The 17439-nt window shown below is 44.0% G+C and overlaps 1 protein-coding gene across 6 annotated transcripts in view; it reads left to right on the top strand.

The window, feature by feature from the left end:
• Nucleotides 1-7: 7 nt before the first annotated feature.
• Nucleotides 8-17439, top strand: part of setd2 (SET domain containing 2, histone lysine methyltransferase) — a 29904-nt gene continuing 12472 nt past the window's right edge. For 4 of the 6 annotated variants that reach the window (XM_023824292.2, XM_023824293.2, XM_023824296.2 and 1 more), the window contains exons 1-3: nt 8-444; nt 12179-12200; nt 12491-17190. In XM_023824292.2, coding sequence (XP_023680060.1) covers nt 410-444; nt 12179-12200; nt 12491-17190 — 4757 coding nt within the window. In that variant the 5' untranslated portion in view covers nt 8-409. Of the gene's footprint in view, nt 445-1724; nt 1816-3518; nt 3640-12178; nt 12201-12490; nt 17191-17439 lie in introns of all 6 variants that reach the window. The other 2 variants (XM_023824295.2, XM_023824294.2) reach the window with 2 other exon arrangements.

The raw sequence follows: 17439 nt of genomic DNA on the forward strand, positions 1-17439 counted from the left end.
ACACGGCTCGCGCCGGGTGACGTAAGAACTCGGCCTGGAAAGGCAGGCTAGCGACTGATCTCGTCATGGCGTTAGAGGAGGAGTCGCCGCGGGTAAATCGTATTCGACTAGGTCATTAGCTAGCTGTCTACATGGCTAATGTTTAGTTAAAATAAGGATTCCTAATTGGCCCGTGAGACTTACAGCGGTTTCCCCCCCACGATCTGCGATTAATCGCATCCGTATGGTCTGGAGTCTCTGTCCGGCTGCCCGTTGCCCACTCGATGAACGCAGTCTGACTAGCTAGCTAGCGGCTAGGCTAGCCGGCTAGGCTTTCAGGAGTAAGCCGGTTCGGATTTGGACTTCGGCGCCGCTGGATGTTTTTCAGTCAAGCCGAAGGGGTCTTTTCGTGTCGCTTTCGGCGAAGAGGATGGGGGACTTCTACGACCCGGAACACCCGACGGAGTGAGTATTTGAACCGTTGTTAGGGGCTAGCTTGGTAGAGCCTGCGAAGCGCGGAGCGATGGTAGCCTCCGTCCGACACACTCTGTCTTGGCGTTCAGTTGTCAGACCTGTAGGGGCTTAACTGAGGATTAGCAAGCGGTTTAGCCAACTAAACCGTGTCATATCATGAAACCCCTAGCTGGTTAGTTATCCAGCGAGTTAACGGAGTGTCCCTTGCGGGCTGACAGTAGGTAAGCCGAGTCCGTGAGTGAGTGGCTAAGCTAAGCCCGTTCATACACGCACACTTCAGCAGTTTCCCGGAGGGGCAGCCGTCCGCTTAGCCCATAAACAAACACGTCGGGAGCGGCATTACGCGGCTACGCTCTGCAGCTGGGTAAATGTATCTTTTAAGTTGAATTGGAGCGACCTAAAACTACTTTGGGGGGTGCTGACAGGTCTGAAGAGCGGTTGAGATGGGCTAGGAGTTGAGGCACTCAGTCTCACAGGCCTCTGTACAGGCCTTGGGATCCGCGGTGTAAACCACACGGACCCCCTCCTCTCTGGTGTCATCTCCTGGGGGCAGTACTAGCGCCGAGCTCTTATTTTAAAGACTTTACGGTGTGTCGTGTGCCAGTCAGCCGGCTCCCCGTGTCTGTTCCATCTTTGGGGCCGTATTAAGTGTCCGGCTGGCTACGGTGACTAAAACAGACGATCTCTGGCATGAGTGCTTTTTAAACACCGCGACTCCATTATTAGCCGCGTTGCTACATTCGCAGAATGAACATGCAGTAATCGGCATTAAAATTTATCCCTAATATTTGTAAAACATCTTATTTTTTAATTGGATTTGCAGCCCGTGTTTAATTCACGTATTCACTGATAAGTAGGTAACTTGGTTGGTTGTTACCTAGTTGATCACCAGCCTACCTATACGCGTCCGGAGCAATGGCTCCCAGTGGACACGCTGAAACAATAGAAGCGGCCACCTAGATGGAGGCGAGGCGTTTCTGACATATCTACCAAAGATCGACCAAGAATGTCAAAAATCGCATTGCATTTGCGACGTTCACGTAGCAAGTTAATGGCGGACCGGGACGCGGTCTCGGGGATCAAACAGTGGGGGGTTTGCGTTTTCGGTTGTGATGTGAACCTGAGCAGCCTCTCAACACTCGCCCCGGTGAAAGGGGCCAGAGGCGGATGCATCATGTACATTGAACGCCCATTTATATGCTTCTGATTATTTACCTTGTCACGAAGTGCACATTTCGGTTCAGTTTTTACAAGCTTTTCCTCCTTTTCAGAAATGTTGGAGATTCCCTATCAAACTTCCTTCCAAGCTGGAGAGTAGCAGTCTGGATTTCTGTAATCGTCAAGCTGATTTTTAAACCAATGGTCAATGTCATCTCGATGTCATTTTTGTGTCCTAATTAGGTTTTGTCTTATTGAACACCTTGCGTGTCACAGACAGACTTAAAGTTGACCTGCAGCCACAAATTTCTTTTTTAAAATCTTGCATTTGTGTACCTTCTAGAAGTGGGTATTGTCAACCTGTGTATCCTTTCCTCTCGTTTTCAATGGGCAAAAAGCTGATATTTAGCACGTAATATTTCGAATTAAGGAATACATGTAATTCTTCCAAACAAGGTGTGTTGTCATGCACTTTAACCGATTTACTATAATGTTAATGATTTTCTTATTTGTTGGTGATATTGATTGGATACTAAGTATGTCTCTCGACTGTTCTCAAGTGCAATGGACGACCACCACCTACATCTTTGACATTATATGGAAAATTAATGATCGATGCAAAACTTTGTTAAAATTAAAGTCTAGCAGTTAACTGTAGGTGGTTTACCTCATATTTGTGTATCTGCTGGGGTTATGTGGACAAACAAGGCATGAAAGACAGATTTGTAAAGTGAATTTATATGTTAATTGTAATGTAGTGTTGCACCATTTGGTTGCGAAGTTGAGCTTTACAACCAAACGTGAGCCAAACATGGGTTTTGTACAAATAATGTGGAAATGTGGGCTGAGCTACCACTGGCTGCTCATTTTTGTTTCTGAAGGTCAAAGAATATTAGCTTTGAATTGCAGTATGTTCAGTTTGATACAGTAGCTATCTAGTAAACTAGAAATACTGTCCTACAGCAATGCCCACTTTAAGGCTCTCTTTACCATAAGGGATCGCCTATAAAAGCATACTTATTTCTTGGCATTTTGTAACTTAGGTTTTCCGTTCCAGTCCCTATGAGCTTCTGGTAAATATCTTTGAAAACCACTGGAAAGTAATATTTTGGTATCTGTTGAACTGCTGATTAGACTAGTTATATTACCAGTTTTGCATCTTTATTGTGTATTGCGTTCCAGTCCTTTGCGTTTTCGTAGTGTCTCCTTATCTTTTCCTTACTGCACACTTTTTAGGTTGACTGGAAGCACTGTATAGCATTAGCCAGCATGTGCCTTGCAAAGGAACAATAACAGGCCCTGTTGCTGTTCTACACCCTGTGCTTCCATTACTCTTTGACTAGCTAAGATCCTATGTGGTTTTTCAAAAATGAGTGGTTTTTATTTTGACACATTTTTTGAGACATCTCCTTGATGTAGTCTTTGATTGACTCCTGTAGTTATCAGTACTATTTTGATCTAGTCTAAAATTTGATCACACATGAAGTAGTCAGTTTTAGTAGTGAAATCTCAATCTCGTAGGGTCATGTAAATAATTCAGTTAGTCAGGTGTGTTGTAATGATGTTTGGGCCCTTTCTTTTTAGTTCTGGTTGAGGTAATTTTAGGTGAGTCAAATCTATGGTTTCATATATAACTCCATTGTGGCCATTAAGACTGAACTGTTTGTATATAGTTGTATGAGAGTTTATGCACGGTTTAGTCAAATGAGAGCTTTGGAGCACTCGCCCCAGGTCTGCCTGAGTAGCAGGCAGACAGTATTTTCCTGGTCCAGTATCTGGTAGGCTAGGGGGGAACAAACCTACAATTGAAATGAAAGCACTTGTTGTTTCCCCCTGCCCCCGCTTTGGGAGGGATAGGGCACAGTGCTGCGTGGTTAACTGGAGCAGTGTTTCTTTAATCCTACCAGGTGTGACATCACCTTGGAGAGCACACTGCTCTGAGCTGGTTTGTTCCGGGCCAGCAGCTCCAGCGGGCTGCTCAAGCCAGACCCATCCCTAAATGGATATGGTTGTGGAGGCGGAGATCAGGTACCATCATCCTCTCACATTCACTCATTCACTCACTCACTCACTCACTCTCACGCACATGCACTCATGTTATGCATTCCGATACTAAGCACAGTCCACACATGTCTGCACCTTTTTGGCCACATAGTTTTGCTTGAATGCACACCTCTGGAGTACAGGCTTGTGTCACAGAAGGCATTGCATGCTCTTTCATTAGGGAATTAACAGTAACTATGTATTCCCATGACAAGGCATCAAGTTTCTATTCAAGGTGGTCTCTATACAGGGTACTTCAGTGGGTTGTTAACCTGATCTGTCATAGCTCTAAGAACTGTGTTCTTCAGAAGACAGACTGCAGCATGTGTTCCATAGGTCTGTGTAACATTAATATATTTGTATTTTGTATTTTTTTTTTCCTGGACATTGAAACTTCAGGAAACAGTTTTCCATCCCCGGTATAGTGCAGAGTGCTTCCATGGGATCTGGCCTTTCTGGAATTCTAATCTTGGTGCTCCTGTTGCAGAGCTGAAGTGGTTCTACTGCTCAGTGGATTCTAGTCTGCTTTGCCCCCTGTCTATGAATAGTCGGGCTCTAGTTGTCGTGTCGATTCTCAGGCCTCAATCTGTCAGTGGTAGCAATGTGCCTCACACCTAACCTGAAGTGTGCTGCATGCACCAACACTGCCTTTTAGGGATGTCTTCTTAGGGATGTATTGAGGGTTTCCCGGAGCATTGCTGTATTTGCTGTTGTGGTGTTTGAACTTGTGATCTAAGTCTTGTGGTTGAACTCTGGACCTGTCTCATCAGAACCTTTTCTGCAGCTCTTACGAGGCTCCGGTCATGGCCCCTCTCCCATGCCCCTCGCACCTGGCATCCTCTCAGCCCTATAGCTCTCCAACCTGCCAGGTTTGTCTGCTTGGCCAGTGCACCCTGGTTTCCCGGGACTCCGACGGAGCGTTGGTTACCATGGCACCACTCGCCTCCTGTCCTCGCTCATCACATCTTGGCACAGTGTCTTGTGACTTTAAGATATTGTAGTGCTGTTCTTGTACTGCATCGACACATTAGGACAGTATGTGTTTGAACATTTTCATACATATTTTAGTGTAAATAAAACTTATTCAAGCACTTGGGTCTTTCAGTGTTTTAGGAGGACTGGGGGCTGTCCACTAACATCCACCCAATAAGGTTATGGTAGTCAAAGCAGTTATATTCAGAGTAATATTCAGGCAAAACATGAATGTGGTAATAGGTCATTTTAGAACCCTCCTTGCTTTTAGCCAGAATTCTTGATGCTCCTGAAAAAATAAGCACTTTTCACACACTTGTATCGGCTTAGTTTTTATATTTATTTCCATGGAAGTGCCAGCTGAGTTAGACACACAGCTCTTTGTGCTGTTACACATTGAGCTTATTTTCTGCCATTTACAGAAACATTCATTAAGCTCTCTTTAATGTAGCAGGAATTTATTGGATTCATTCTTAAGCTCCGTGTTGTCCTTTACAGAATATTTTGTTTTGCTTGTTGTTCAAGGTCTGCAGTGACTTGCTACATCCCTAACAGAGGAACAGTTATTTTAAATGACAGAAGCGAATCTCTTCTCTCTTTAGACCAAGAGAGGATGTATGTGTATTGTAGCAATGATTCAATACTGTCAAACCCGGAATGATTGTTTGTTTATGTCTCTTCCTTTAAATTATGCACCAGTTTTATGTTTTTTAATGAAGTCCTATGTGTGGTAATATGAGAAATCTGGCAGGTGCCTCATATCTGAACTTGGAATAGCTGCTTAATTCCTGCAGAGGTCTCCTATAGGCACATAACTCCCATGGTGCCCCCTGAGGAGTGAAGACTGGCATGACCTTCATTCCTGTATATGTTGTCCTCTACTTGCTCATTTTCTTTAGCCTGTACCACACCAGAAGGGCTTTGTTCTGTATCCTGCTTGGAAGGTAATGCTGTTCGCTCAGTTTTGCTCTGGCCCTGTAAGTCCCTCAGTGACTGCGTCCACCCTTTCAATCCATCGGATGGTTCAATCAGTGCAAGACATTGCCGGTTTGTGTCCAGTCTTTTTACCTTAGTGTCTTCTGTGTTTGTGGCTGTGCTTTGACCTGGAACTATCCTGTTCTGGAAAAGTAACCTAAAGTGACTGGGAAGGGTATAACAGAGGATAATGTTTAGCAAGAAATTGAAACTGCCGCAAGTGACACTGTTGTTTTATTGGCATTAGCCCTTTAGCATTTGGACTATCAGTGGACAACTTGACTGCATTGATCGCTATATGGAGAGTTGAATTTCATTTACTGGAATTTTCTGCAGAATTCCTATCCCCCCGTTTCGACCGTGCCATGCTTGTTCATGTCATGCATCTTGAGATAATTTTTTAAATTCAGTTCTAAACATCTGCTTTTGTTCTGCCTCAAGAAATGTGTGCCGCAGATGCTCTTGTTACTGCCGTAACATGCCCTCTGGAAGCTCTGTAAAGTCGGCATGTTGCTGACTTTTCCTCCAGGTACCGACTGCTCAATGAGACGTGAGTGCTGCTTTCTTGGCTTCTCGCCCGCCTTGCCTATTTGTCGTGCGGTTTGTCTCTAGCATTGACTTTAAGGGCTACTGCTCGCTAATATGGGCTAGATTGGCCTTTCCTTAATACTTTTGCTTGTGGGTCGATCAGCAGAGCTGCCTGGTTTTAGCCATGGTACATGTATTCTTGGGCCCTTTTGACAGTAACTAACAAGCAGGCTTCACAGTGCTGTACTTGGTCTTCTGCATTCTAAAGACCTTACTGAGACATTAGAACACAAGTAGTATGTGAAGTTTAATTTATTCATCATGCTTTATGTTCACACTGCCAATTTATTATAGCAATAACAACATGCTGTAATACTTTTGTCAGTTTAGTATTTTTTGTTGGTGAGTTGACATCTAGATTTGCACATGTGTACATCATAGCAGTTGCTTCTGACTTCACCTTTTTCCATTAATGGGCTGTGTAAAGTGTAACAGTCCCAAAACTTGACATGAATGCTGATTAGGGCCAGCACATCATTAGCACTAGCTAACTTGTGGGGACATCTTAGAGTACAAGGTCTTTTTATGTGTTTGTGAAATTCGTAAGGCCAGTGAAAGCTTTCATAGTAAGGAAGGGCATCACCTTCAGAAGCACCGGATTCTTATTACACCGTCAAATATATCTGAGAACTGCTATTGTGTGGTAAAGGAGTGATATTTTACTGTAATAATGAAGTACTAAATATGCATTTGACTGCTACTTTACTACTGCAGATATCAAACAGATGTCAACTTCCATTTTAAATGATCTCTTTCCATCACCCAAGATAAATTTAAATGTAGCAGTAAAATGAATTTTGAAAATGGCTAAATTCTACAATCCTGAATTTCATAACATTAATCAGATAAGCTGTGGCAAAATGGGAAGCTTCCTACTTTTATGATCAGTTTGTTTTTTGTTTTGCTGACTTGGTGCTGATCCTCACACGCACGTACCTTTCTGACAGCTTTCCTAGCCTTTCTTTGACCCTCGGTGTGTGGATAAATAACAGCAGAGATGACTCCGTTACCACCGTTGAGAAACTGATAAGCTGGCCTTCAGTTCTGCATTCTCCAATTACCATTCTTTTAAATCGACCTGAAAATGTGAACCGTAATAGTGAATGCACCTGGTGCCACACAACTGTACTCTTGCATTCAGTCTATTGTCTCGCTTCGCTGGTGCGCAGTGGTAGTAGTATGTATTCTTGTTGTTAACATGCCTTTCTGTTTATATTTAAATGTGCTTTGTGCAGGTTTAGGTTGTTCCAGCTGGCATCGGTGAGAATTAATCTTTCACGGCAAACTCGGTCTAGATAGTGGGATGGCTGACTGACTGCCCCCGTTGTCATTCTAGACCAGGGCAAATGTGAAGGTCACTGAAGCAGCGTCAGTCTCCCGGGGCCCCGGCAGGCAGGAGTGTCGCCTAGCAGCCACACTGTGCTAACAGAAGACATAGCCGCAATATTGTTTTCATTTCCTTGCCTCTAGAGATGAAATGCTAGTGGGTAGACAGCTTTCTGTAAACTGGTGTGCAGTATACAGTGTAGGAAAGCCCGTTGAAAGTTGTGAGAGATGCAAAGTGTCTGAGTTTTTCCTTACCTAATTAGACAAGTTTTGTTTTATTAAAACCCTTCCCATGATCAAAAAACGAATTTTCTTGCATTGCAATGTAACATTTCATTAACATTTTATGTGATGTCAAAGCACTCAAGTTTTTAGGCTAGTCAATCCCATTATATTTTAGTGAATTTTAAAAGTGCCTTTGTTTGGCACATACTGTTTGACTGCAAACCTCAGACAATTTATGTAATGTGCAGTCATTTTGCATTATCTGCTTGTTAACCCAGCTGTGAAGGCACAGGTTTTGCTTTTGAACAGGATGCATGATCAGCAAACCATCATTCGGAAATGAACGAGAGTTTGTTTCACTTTCAGTTTTCACACGTTCTGCTGTAAGGGATCCGTTCTCCCATCAAGTGCTTGAATCAAAAAAAAGTATGTCAAAAGTGAGATTGTGTCACCTCATCAGTGTGACCACGCCCACTGCTTTTAACCCAAAAAAGAAGGCACTGCTATGCACGAAGTCTAATTTATAAAGCAAGAAAAGGGGGTTACACCCTCAGTGATCTTAGTGCCAAGCAAAACGTGGTACATGGACTCCTTCATTTGCATTATGAACCTTTTTGAAATCTACAGAAACCCTTTTATTTTGAAAATGAAAACATGGCTGTAGCCCTACCATACTTACATTTGGTCATTCTCACAAGCATGAGAATCTTTCAATGAAAATGAAATGTTACAGTGAAATAGTGTTTGAATGTTGTGCAGAGCAATTTACATTAACTTATGTATTTTAATTGAAAGAGTTGTTTGCATTTTGCATTACCTACTAGGCGTACTGACAAAACAAATATACAGTCGAACCTCGTTACAACGTACCCCGTTTATAACGTTTACACCAATACAACGTTCAAATTTCGATGTCCCGAATTCGCGTAATGCATTATTCCATTTGCCGGTATGGCTTAGAACGTACACCTTTACAGCGTAAACTTCGATATAACGTATGATTTTCAGAGGAAAATAGGCAAATTGACCTTCGTTACAACGTACAGCCTCATCTTCTGAGCGCGCGCACAATTCAGAATCGGCTGTTGCCGGCCATCTACATCGCTTAGCAACGCCTAACTGTATGAACCTATCCTCACGAAGCATTCCACGCCGGCTGGACTCCTTGCATGTAGCCCCCGTTTTTTCATGGTTTTGCATGGTGTCATGCTGCCGCATATCAAGCAAGATGCCTGCTAAAAGGAAACGGATTTCGCTGACCGACAAGGTGGAAATAATTCAGAATTATACATGGCAGCCTTATACTGCCGACGCGAACTAAGTTCTGAAACTGTGTGGTTATTGGGGTAATTGTGTGACATATAGTGAAAGAAATTAACAAAAGACAGATGTCTAACACATGTATCGAAATTTATTTCAGCCAATTGAATCATATACAGGTGCATAATTTCGGTTTGACATTAGGTTACAGTAAGGCGATTTGAACGATAAGCCGGCAGTGGATTTTGCGTTATGTCGGCTGTCTATGAGTAACTGATATTAACCTAGATTGAAGAATATAGTTCCTATTACAGTATATTCTTCAAACTACACAAGCTGTATGTCATAGTGTCTACTTGAGGGGTATTTTCTAAAAGTTTTTTTATATACATTTTGTGTTCTATCATTCATTTTGAGGGACTTGGTTACAACGTACTATGGTTATAACATACAAATTCTTAATTCCCCCGAGGTACGTTGTAACGAAGTTCGACTGTAGCTTGAATCCAGCCTAATGGTAATATACTTGTATATAATTTATATTTCTAAATACTGTTGTTTTCATTTTCATATCATTATATGAATTATTTACATGCATTTTGTATTTTAGCACTTCAACATGTAGTTTTTGTTTTACTTTTGGCATTCTGAACACTGCTGTATTGCATTTGGCCATTTAGAGATGTGACTTAATAGAGCCCTCCCGAGCGAATAGTGAAAAAATGCAATTAGTGTAAGTCAGTGGGAAAGTTGTTTATAGGTAACACATCTGTATTTTTCTATCTCTCCACTGAAATCTATCTTAAATGCATGTAAACGTAGAACTTCAATCAATGGTAGGATATGTACTTTTTTGACTCGCGCGCATAGGAGATTCAACCCTTGTGTAATAACAGAGTACCGTGACACCCCCCTCCCTTTTTTTCCTGTTATAGTGAAAGGATTCAAGATTCTAGAGGTTTATTCGTCACGTACACATACAACATGTAATAAAATGTAACCCTGGTCACTCCGAGCAGCTGTGCATGATAACAAAATATAGAAAAAAAGAAAAAATAATAAGAAAAAATATGTGAAATGTTCAGCTGTACATAATTTATACATAAGTGACAGGTAAGAGGTATTTTGCTGTGCAATATAAGTGCAGTATGCAAGAGGCCTGAGGTATGTGCCAGCAATTTGGACAGTGTAAAAGCAGTACTCATAGGGTTATGTCAGTGTTACAGTGACTGAAGAGTCACTGTAGAGTCTGGTGGAAGACCTAGAGGCATTGAGTATTGTCCCAGTTTAGGAGCCTTATGACCATGGAGGGAAAAGCTCCTCCTCGACCTTTCCGTTCTGCTCATAGGGCTGTGGAAGCATTTGAGTTCAGCAGGCAAAACAGAGCGTTATTGGGTTGGGTTGGATACTTGGAGATTTTTGTTGCTCTGGTCCTACAGTGGCTGGTGTAGATGTCTTGTTGGGAGGACAAGGCAGATCTGGTGCAGCGCTTAGCTGCTCTAACCACCCTCTGCAGGGCTTTCCGGTCCTGGGCAGAGCAGTTCCCAGATGCTCATGGTCACTATGCTCTCTACAGCAGCCGGGTAGAAGGCCTTAAGAACAGCAGGAGAGACCTTAAACCTCCTCAGCTGCCTCAGATGGTAGAGCTGCTGCCTCGCCTTGCTGACTGTAGTACGTGTGTGTGTGGACCAGGTGAGGTCCTCCTGTAGGTGGATGCCGAGGTATTTTACGGTGCTCACTGTAGCACCATTCATGTGGACAGGTGTGTAAGAGCCCTGCTCCCTCCTGTAGTCCACAATGAACTCCTTTTGTTTTGCTGACTGTTATGCTGGCACCAGCGTTCCAGGTTCTCCACTTCCTTCAAGTAGGCAGACTCGTCATTGTTGGAGATTAGGCCGAGCACTTCTGTGTCGTGAGCAAATTTCACATAGGAATTTGAGCTGAGTGTGGCTACACAGCCGTAAGTGTTGAGGGTGTACAGCAGTGGACTCAAGACACAGCCTTGCGGAGCTCTTGTGTTGAGGGTGATTGTGCTGGATACACAGTCGTAGGTGTAGAGGGTGTACAGCGGTGGGCTCGAGACGCAGCCTTGCGGGGCTCCCGTGTTGAGGGTGATTGTGCTGGATACACAGTCGTAGGTGTAGAGGGTGTACAGCGGTGGGCTCGAGATGCAGCCTTGCGGGGCTCCCGTGTTGAGGGTGATTGTGCTGGATACACAGTCTTAGGTGTAGAGGGTGTACAGCGGTGGGCTCGAGACGCAGCCTTGAGGGGCTCCCGTGTTGAGGGTGATTGTGCTGGATACACAGTCTTAGGTGTAGAGGGTGCACAGCGGTGGGCTCGAGACGTAGCCTTGCGGGGCTCCCGTGTTGAGGGTGATTGTGCTGGTTACACAGTCGTAGGTGTAGAGGGTGTACAGCGGTGGGCTCGAGACGCAGCCTTGCGGGGCTCCCGTGTTGAGGGTGATTGTGCTGGATACACAGTCGTAGGTGTAGAGGGTGTACAGCGGTGGGCTCGAGACGCAGCCTTGCGGGGCTCCCGTGTTGAGGGTGATTGTGCTGGATACACAGTCGTAGGTGTTGAGGGTGTACAGCGGTGGGCTCGAGACGCAGCCTTGTGGAGCTCCCGTGTTGAGGGTGTACAGCAGTGGGCTCGAGACGCAGCCTTGCGGAGCTCCCGTGTTGAGGATGATTGTGCTGGATACACAGTTGCCTACTCTCACCACCTGGGGTCTTCCTGTAAGAAAATCCAGAATCCATCTGCTCAGCTGGTCACTCAGTCCCAGATCCCTCAGCTTGGTGAACAGTCTGAGGGGGACTATGGTATTGAATGCTGAGCTGTGGTCTATAAACAGCATTCTTACATAATTCCCCCTCTTTCCATCCACATGAGTGAGGGTAGTGTGTAGGACATGAGAGATGGCGTCCTCAGTGGATCTGTTGGTTTGGTAGGCGAACTGCAGTGGATCGATGGAGTTAGGGTTGAGGTTAATAATGTCCTGGTACTCTGCATTTATTATTGCATTACATTTTATTACTTGTTAAAAAACAGGACTTCTCAATTATAGTGAGAAAGGATACTTTAACACCAGTTTTTTAATTCAGATCTTCTGGTTTGTACTTTGCCTAATTTCGACATCTTTTCCCTCCTAATTTATGCACTTCTCCATGGGTGGCCTCAGGGAAGAAGGAGGAGATGCCAAGGTAAGTAATAGCTGAAAGAGCACTGGCAGATGGCTTAATTTTACCTGCAATCTGTAACATAGTCGAGTACATGAATAGTAGCTTACTAAAATTAAAAAAAAACCCATATCTGCTATATAGACTTACTACTCTGAATTCGAGACAAATAAAATAAGAAATGCCTGTATGCTTTGTAATATTACATTTAATATTTAATATGATTTTCTAGAGAATTTGAAGGATAGGGAAAAGCAAAAATCAAGAACTTATTTTTGTTCTGTGTATTTAAAAACTACTTTTTATCCCTGTAGGTAGAAGAGAGGATTTCAAAGTCAACGGCTGTCCTCAAAGGCCTCCCTCCACCAAAGAGCGTGGGGTCTAACCGACTACTGCCCAAGGGCACAAAGTCAAAAGTGAATTTGGAGGAGCAGGGTCGGCAGAAAGTGTCATTCAGCTTCAGCCAAACTAAGAAGCCTCTTCAAAACCTCTTCTTGGCCCCTCTCAGCCCAGAAAATCCACCATGTGATCCTCAGTTCTCTCTCCTCTCCGCTGTTCATTCTCCTCCACAGCAAAGAACAGAGCCAACAGCAGAAAACAGAAATGAACTTATAGAGCTGCCAGTGGCAGTTTCTGTAGCTGAGCCCACATCGTCACTCACCTCACCTTCCAAATCTAAATTGGACTTGGGGAAAATGCACTTCAAAAAACAGCTTCTCAGTGTGTCTACAGGTTTTGAGCAGCAAATGGAGAAGGAGTCTACACCTAGCATTATGCTTGAAACGCTTTCTTCTTTGGGTGAAGCTGAACTCAGAACTACAGTTAGATTAGAGACCCAAGCAACTCCCCATGCCCAACACATAGTCAATGAAAGCACCACTGAGGAACTCAAAGGTTTCAGTGATACTTCCCATATTGGGAGAGAGGACAGGGAGAAGGCCAGTGGTACAGAGCATACTGATGTTTTGGAGAATCGAAAGAGTCAGTCTCAGTCAGACAGCACACTTCCAGGATCTGAGTCTGATGGTGACTCCGTACGGACGTCTTCCAGCTACAGATCGGGTGAACCCAGAGTCACTGCTAAAGTAGACGGTCAGAACAAAGATGCAAAACGGAATTCTGCTTGTTACAAAATGGAAGAATTGGAAAGATCTAATGTGAGGTCTGATGAAAGGGTGAAGGATGAAAGATCCTCTACACATTCAAAGTCAGATCGTGAAATGAGACACACATCCTCTCGATCATCTCGTTCTGACAAAGACAGGAGGAGGACTAAAAGCCGGTCACGGTCTAGATCTAGAGGTTCTCGGACAAGTTCATCTTACTCCAGATCTGACAGGTCATCAAGAACTGAGAGGTCATCACGGTCAGATAGGTCCCGTTATCATGATTCTGAGCGAAGGTCGCACCGGAGTCCTCACCGGAGTCCTCACAGGAGCCCTCACAGAGAGAGGAGGACATCTCGGTCACGAACAGATCGTAGATCCCGTGATAGTTCTGATTCTGAAGATGATTATTGGAGGACACGTACTCGGACCAACCGATCATCAAACCATTCTAGCTCTCACAGAGACTCTAAAACTGTTTACACAAAATCTGAGAGGGACTCCAAATCCACAGAAGTATCTCGGTCATCTGAGTCTGAGAAAAAAACACAGGTATACCCTGAAAGGTGCTCTAGAAAAACAGACTGTGAATCTGTCAAGAGAAGCTCCCCAGAATTGGAACCAGATCGCTGGAAACCCAACACCCTCAACAAAATAGAGACAACTCCCAAATCAACTCATTGTAAATCTGTAGTCTCTTCACAATCCTCTGATAAAAGAACTGTGAGAAATTCTAGCTCTGACTCAGAAGGAGACCAGAAAAGGAAGTCTCCAGTACAGGTACTAAGTAAGCTCTCCTTTTCCTCAGGTTTGGGTGAGTCACAGGCAACATTGACTGAAAAAGCAGGTAATTTGTCATCTTCCAAGCTTATAGTCACACCTGGCACCCGTTGCCATGTAACACATGGTTTTATTAGAGACATTGCCTTGTCCTCAATGGACTGTGTCCAAAATAAGAACATTGACCTTAGTAAAAATGCTATTTCCCAAGGCTTCCCTAAGGAAATTAATCACCTAACTGTGCCTGAACATAGCTCCACTGATGGTTCAGTAGGTCAGGTCTGTGATCAAACAAACTCTCCTAGCATAGTCATGTGTGGTAGGGAGACCCTAGCATCAGGATATGCCCTGTGCTCTGAGTCTAAACCTGAAAAACTGGACTCATCTCCCTCACGTAATTTCCCATCACTCCATGTGGAATTGGCACCACAGTGCCAGCTCAGTCAAAGTTTGGGTCAAACTGATACATATACCAGCTGTTCTGAAACTGGCAGCTCCTCTGAAACATTCAGATGTGAGCAAATCAAGGATGGGGGCTGCCCAGTCAGTCACACTGATTCTGATAGTTCAGGTATGGTGAGAGAAAGCAAGGATGACCCTCAAAGTGAGGCCCATAATACATCAAGTTCATTAGTACTTAGTTGCAAACCTTGTCCAAAAGATAATTACTTATCTGGGACTTCGGAGGAATCTCTTAATTTAGTGTCATCCAAAGGGTCGTGTACTTCAAGTGGGGTAAAATTTCTTGCAGAATCTGAGATTGTTTCAGGTTCAAACACTAACTCTCAACTGAATGATGAGGTTCCAAATGGCATTTCCCCAAACAAGCAAGGTAATGGAGCTGTATGTGAAGGTGAGCATTGTGCACAGCCTCTCCACCAGATATCAGAATCTTCAGAAAAGACCTCCACTGCTGATATTCCAAGTAGTGGCATGTGTGTGGTACCTAGTAGTACCCCCCCTCAAAGAGGGCAGAGTCCAAACTTGTATAAAGATTTCATTCCGGTAAAAGAACTGCCATTTGGAGATAATTTGCAGCAAAACACTAAATCAGGGGATGTTTCTAACCCAAGTGAGGTCAGCACACAGTCTTCTGTTGATCCACCTAAAATTGAGTCTGTCATAAAAGTTAATGAACATTCAGCTGCTGATATGAAATATGGGCAACAAGGTTCTGAAGTGTTGAAAAATAAAAGTAACATGAAGAAATCTCGGTGGGATATTGTTGGACAGGAAGTCAGTGCTAATGAAACATCTCAAAAAATACCCGTTTATGAGTCTAAATCATTGGTTAAAAAAATTATTTCTGTTAGGAAAATAGAGTTCTCAAAAGAATCAATGGAAGATGGTTTAAAGAAAGAATCCAAGAATGATGAGCTAGTCAGAATCGATGTAAGCAAAGACACGTTGCCTACAGAACATCAGTTTATAAAGAATGAAGGAATTATAAGCAATGAAGACGGATCACTCACAAAATCTTGTGAAAAAATTAAGCTCACTGAACAGATGCAGCCATTAAAAACATTTGCACAATCTCAAGCATGTGACACCAGCAACACAAAAATGGACATCAAATCTCATGGTGATATGAGCAACAAAGAGCTGCTGAAAACAAGATTTGTGTCTGGCTCAGGAGATGACGCTAGGGTGAAGGATTCACTTGGGGATAGCATTAGAGATTACCAGCAGGATAGTTATTTACGGAATAAGCCTGAAAGGAACAGTGTATGCCTTGGCCAGGATCTTGGCGGCCACACTGATGACAGTGACTCTGATGATTCTGACTGTGACTCGGATGACAGCAGTATCCCTAAAAACAGGTTACACTCTGTGGTGGTTGTGCCAAAAAATTCCACACTCACTCATCCTCATGATTCAAGGGCCATGTTAGCATCATCTTCCAGTCCTAGTAACAGCCCCCGACAGTTGTCTGCGGATTCGCAGGAGCATTGTTGGAGGGGAACCAGAAGTCAAGAAGCTGATCGTGGAGAGGATACTTGTAGGGAAGTCCCTGGCACACTCAGCCCTACTGGGAGGCATAGGGGTTACCCCGACTGGCTGCCCGAGAGCAGCAAGCGCTGCCTTGATGTCTTTTGCACTGACAAGTCCCTCTTCACAACCCCTCCAAGCATGTCCTATCAATCGCAAAGCAATATGGTTGATAGCACTAGTCATGTTGAAACTTCCCGCACCCTTGAGGTCCAGCAGTCCAAAGACCTAAAATCTAATGCTTATGAAACCCCTAAGATCCCAGCAACACACAACTCAATGGGTCCCTTCTACAGTCAAGAGAACTCTTGGAGGATATCTGACCCAGCACACTCCCGGCTGTATGACAGGCCTGATAGTTGGCATGATCGGAAGAGGTACGTCCGGCATCAGCAAGAGGGAGATTTTTCTGGTTCCGGCAACTTCGGCAAGAAGGATACTTACAGTATGAGCTGGGATTTCTCACAGTGTGAGCAACCCAGCAGTACATTTCAGCAGCCAGATAGCAGTTATGGGATCCAAGCACCGAATCCACCTATTGTTGGAAATCCAGCTTTGGGACCGGTTGTCCAGCAAGGTGGTTGCTGGAGTCAGCCCACCACTTCACAGAGTTGCAGACCTGTCTACCTCCCTGTGCCTTCACAATATCATGAGACTTTAGATGAAGTGCACCCTGACTCTCTGACTAATGACTGTGAAGAAGAAAGTCCCAGAAGCCGCATAACCATAGGCTCTGGTAGTCATCTGCCACCTGCTTCCACCTCTTTCGTTCAAGCCCATGAAATCAGCAGCAATTGTAGAGGTCTTATGGGTGGCATCCTAGACACACCCAGAGAGGAGAGCCAGAAACCACATCGGGGTAGGGGGCCTCCCAAGAAAAGGCGGCCGGAGTTTGAGTCCGACTCCGAGAATGAGGCAGAGCCGGGGAACTGCAGCAAGAGGGAACGTCTGAAAGAGGCAGCTGTCATCAGGACATCAAAAGACCCTGCAGAGACACCAAACCAAACCACGGAGGTGGAACGGCCTCTCCTCAGTTTGAAGGACTTCTTGGACCCTGTTGCCTGGAAGGAGATGGCTAAGCTGAAAAATATGCCTCCATACTTTGATCTCATTGAGGAGAATGTATATCTGACAGAGCGGTGAGTATCTGAAAGGATGCAAAATCAAATGATTCTTCTGGTGTACTTTACAATGTTGGTCCATAGTTGGTACGTAATTAAGTCACTCTCTAGCAAATACATATTTTGAACCTTTGTCAATGCTTGTCATTGTCAATGAGAGGATGGAAATTCTAATGTTATGATATTTTCTTGAATTTAAAATATTTTATGGTACTGAAAATAAACATAAATTCACAAGCCTTTGACTTTATCTGCATACTAGTCACG

The sequence above is a fragment of the Paramormyrops kingsleyae genome, chromosome 9, assembly GCF_048594095.1.
Source record: "Paramormyrops kingsleyae isolate MSU_618 chromosome 9, PKINGS_0.4, whole genome shotgun sequence".
Taxonomy (NCBI): domain Eukaryota; kingdom Metazoa; phylum Chordata; class Actinopteri; order Osteoglossiformes; family Mormyridae; genus Paramormyrops; species Paramormyrops kingsleyae.